This window comes from Atta cephalotes (assembly GCF_000143395.1).
Source record: "Atta cephalotes unplaced genomic scaffold scaffold00008, whole genome shotgun sequence".
Lineage (NCBI taxonomy): Eukaryota > Metazoa > Arthropoda > Insecta > Hymenoptera > Formicidae > Atta > Atta cephalotes.
This window is the reverse complement of record NW_012130072.1, coordinates 1445325-1448789: the sequence shown is the minus strand read 5'-3', so window position 1 is coordinate 1448789 and position 3465 is coordinate 1445325. Positions and strand designations below refer to the sequence as shown.

Genomic DNA, 3465 nt, shown 5'->3' with positions numbered 1-3465 from the left:
TATTATACTACTACGTACTACTACACTACTAATAATATATAGTATATATATATATATATATATATATATATATATATATATATATATATAAAATGGTAATTGTCATTAAATAGATCACTGTTAAATTACCATAATTATTGAATCTTGGAAACTTTTATTAGTGTATTAATTTTATTCTCCTTTCGGAGAATAAAAGTACTTGAAATAAATGCGTTCGCTTTGACGATATAATATCTGATCATCAATAATATTGTTAAAATTTTCAAGAAACAAGATATTTTCGATTCGATCTATCGTTGTCAATTTATTGTAGAATCACGTGCTCACCTGTCACCTCGTGTATCAGTTTGCTGCATTTGCGGTTGCATCTGTATTTGTAATTCCTGTGCTCGATCCGATTTTGCCTCTACCCGATGATCCTCTTCTTCTTTTTTGTCCGTCCTATCGTTTTTCGAATTGTCCACCTGTACAAGAAAATCCGAGGGAACATCTGTAGAATTACTTCCCATTTAATTTCCTGACACGACTACAGTACATTAAGAAAATTAACTGAATTCGTGCTGACTTCTAATTTTAGATTCATGTCAAGTTAATAATTATAACGTAATAAGTTTTCTTTCTCTAGTTATCATATATATATGTATATAGAAGATACTTTTGAATAAATTTGTATTTTTTAATGAAAAATTATAAATTTAGTAATTATACTAAAAACATTTTCTGTTATAAGGGGAGACTTGATTATATGGAAGAGTTGAACTACTTCAAATTTCTCGTTCAAATTTCATGCCAAGTGCATGATTATCAAACTAGCAACTATTTGTCATATTTCGAGAAATGTGAAATCAAAATGGCATGATGTATACATCGCAGTTTGACAACTTCTTGGCCTGAAATATGAGATATTTGGTTCAATTCTCCCATATCAAGTTTCCCATATCAACTCTCCCGGATGTCTCTTACTTACTTTTTTCGACGATTTTTAAAGAATTTTAAGCGTTAAGAATTTATTACTTATAAATTTTTGCGACGGAAATAAAAAATTAATAGAAAAGAAAGCAGAAATACAAAATAGTAATTATATCTCTTTTTAATATTAAATTTTTAATTTGATGAGCTACATTCTATTAATTACTAAATTATTAAAATATTAAATTTAATAAATAATTACGATACAAATTTGAACCGATAAAAATAAATCTAAATAAATAAGAGAAATTCTATATTCATTCAAAGCGGACTTCAATATTTCTGTGTGAATTTATTTGTATATCTGATTCTGCAAATTACGCCGAAATCTTTTTCGGTTTTGAAACAGTCATGAACACTACCATAATAATATCACTTATGAAATTGACAAACAGTTTAATAATTTTTATATTTTTATAAACATCTTTATTAATGTTAATAAGAATCTTAAATCTACAAATAATAATTTATTGTGAAAAATATTTTTAATTTGACTTTCACATATATATTTCTCATTTTGACTTTTAGATTTCTATTTTTATTTCTATTTTGTTTCGATTTTATTTCGTATTTTTGCTTTCTTCTTTAACGAAATATTGATGGTATTGACGTCACATTTCCAAGTGAGGACAGTTGTAATTAGCAATTTTCTCATTATTTCATTCTCCGGCGGAATTAATTATAATACCGTGTTAGGATACAGCTCCTTTCGTTGCTCCTCGTCGTCAGATTGAATCACGATGGCTTCACTTGGCGTGACATGATTGCTGTTTTCCGCCATCTCTTCGTCCTTTCTCGTTTTAGTACGGCCACAGCAGAGGCCCAATAAGCAATACACGATCACGCACACAACTCTCTTGATTTCGTTCACATACACCACTTACACGCGCTACTGCTTTGACTAAAGTCTTTTGTTTGTGTTTTGCTCAACGTAATGCTGCATTTTTATTAGAATTGCTTTCTGCTGTTTTCACGGAGCATAGTTTCGCGCTGGCTTATTCCGTTCGTTTTAAATTTCCTTCATAGAATTAGATCTGAATTCGATGATCTTCGCGTAACAGGAAATAGGAATATCCTGGATACTCGAATCGATAAAAGGGCACGTGTCAAGGTTCTGTTAGTACCTAACTGATCGTTATACACGTGTTCTGTTAAAGTTCTGCTACGTAAATTTAGTAAAAGAGAGAGGAGAGAGAGAGAGAGAGAGAGAGAGAGAAAATTGGATTGGATTGATAGTGAGTGAAAAAATATTCTTTCTAAAACTCTATATTGTTTCTTCTTTTATCCAGATATTGTGTGAATTCATGAAATACTGTGTAAAAATAACAAGTAAATATATATATTTCGAAAGAGTAAAAAGGAACAAACGAAAAAATTTTTCTAAAAATATATTTTCGTTAATCAATTTATTTGCTAATAAAATTTAATTCATTATATAGCAACGCTTTTTATTTTCAATTATTCGCAAAAATTTCTTTATTATTTTCTTACTTTAGTGAAAACTGCGATTCAAATATTTGACATATTTTTATTTAGCGATATTTATAGAATCTAAAATAATAGAAAGAGTGAAGAAATTAATAGAAAGTAAATTATATTAATTTTATTTAACAGATTATTATTGTTTTATAAATGTTGAAAGTTGACTATGACTATATTTTTTATATCGCTTTTTTTTATCATATGATTATTTCATGTGAGAAACTATATTTGAATCTTTTATTTACATTTTGTAACATTTTGTAACATTTTTATTAATGTCTTAAATTTTCAAGATTAATTAATTCTAACGTTTAATGAAACATTAAAAAAGCCAATTAGAATGTATGTCGCAAAAACTCTATAAAATGAATCAATCATACTCAAAACTTGGATTAAGAAAAGTTGAGCGAAGAAATTTCTCGACTTTTAGTGACGGCAACTTCCTTTTCTTGTTCGAATAGTGGATAATAAGATAACTCCTCCGTAATTCTTTGCGCCCAATAATTCTCTTTGTATAGAAATTAAGTGCTGATGGAAGAAGTTTAATTATTTATATCCATTACGTGGTACCTACGCTTTTAGATGAGATTGTTCTACCGTAATATTCATTAGATATAATTTTTTAAATTTCATAAATAAATCGAATAAGGACTCTTAATATTAAGTAAGAGGAAAAGTAAAATAGGATATTAGGAGTCAGTATAGTAATTAGTGCGCAAATCTTTTGGAATATTAATTTAATAATTGATTATATTAGCAAAACATACAATATTTAAGAGCCATATGCGTTTTGATTTACTTTCGAGTCATTTTCAATGAAAAGATGAACGATAAGAAATTGATTTCGTATTAATTGTAATTGTATGCGAATGTACAACTGTTCAATCATTATCAGTCTGTAAAAAAAAGAGCCAAAATTTCTATTCATTTCAATATTTTATTTTTTATTTTTATTTTTTTTCTTCTCCTTATATGTTTTTTATTCTTATTTTAATTTCTTTTTAAATTATAATT

General features: G+C 27.3%; 1 protein-coding gene across 1 annotated transcript in view; it reads right to left on the bottom strand.

Annotated features, from left to right (window-relative positions):
* The window catches only part of LOC105627318 (phosrestin-2-like), a 45087-nt gene extending 43337 nt beyond the window's left edge, over nucleotides 1-1750 (bottom strand). Inside the window, exons 1-2 of the mRNA XM_012208604.1 lie at nucleotides 1658-1750; nucleotides 328-464 (exon numbers count right to left, since the gene is read on the bottom strand). Of these exons, the coding sequence (XP_012063994.1) occupies nucleotides 328-464; nucleotides 1658-1750 (230 nt within the window). The remainder of the gene's footprint in view (nucleotides 1-327; nucleotides 465-1657) is intronic.
* Nucleotides 1751-3465: the final 1715 nt, after the last annotated feature.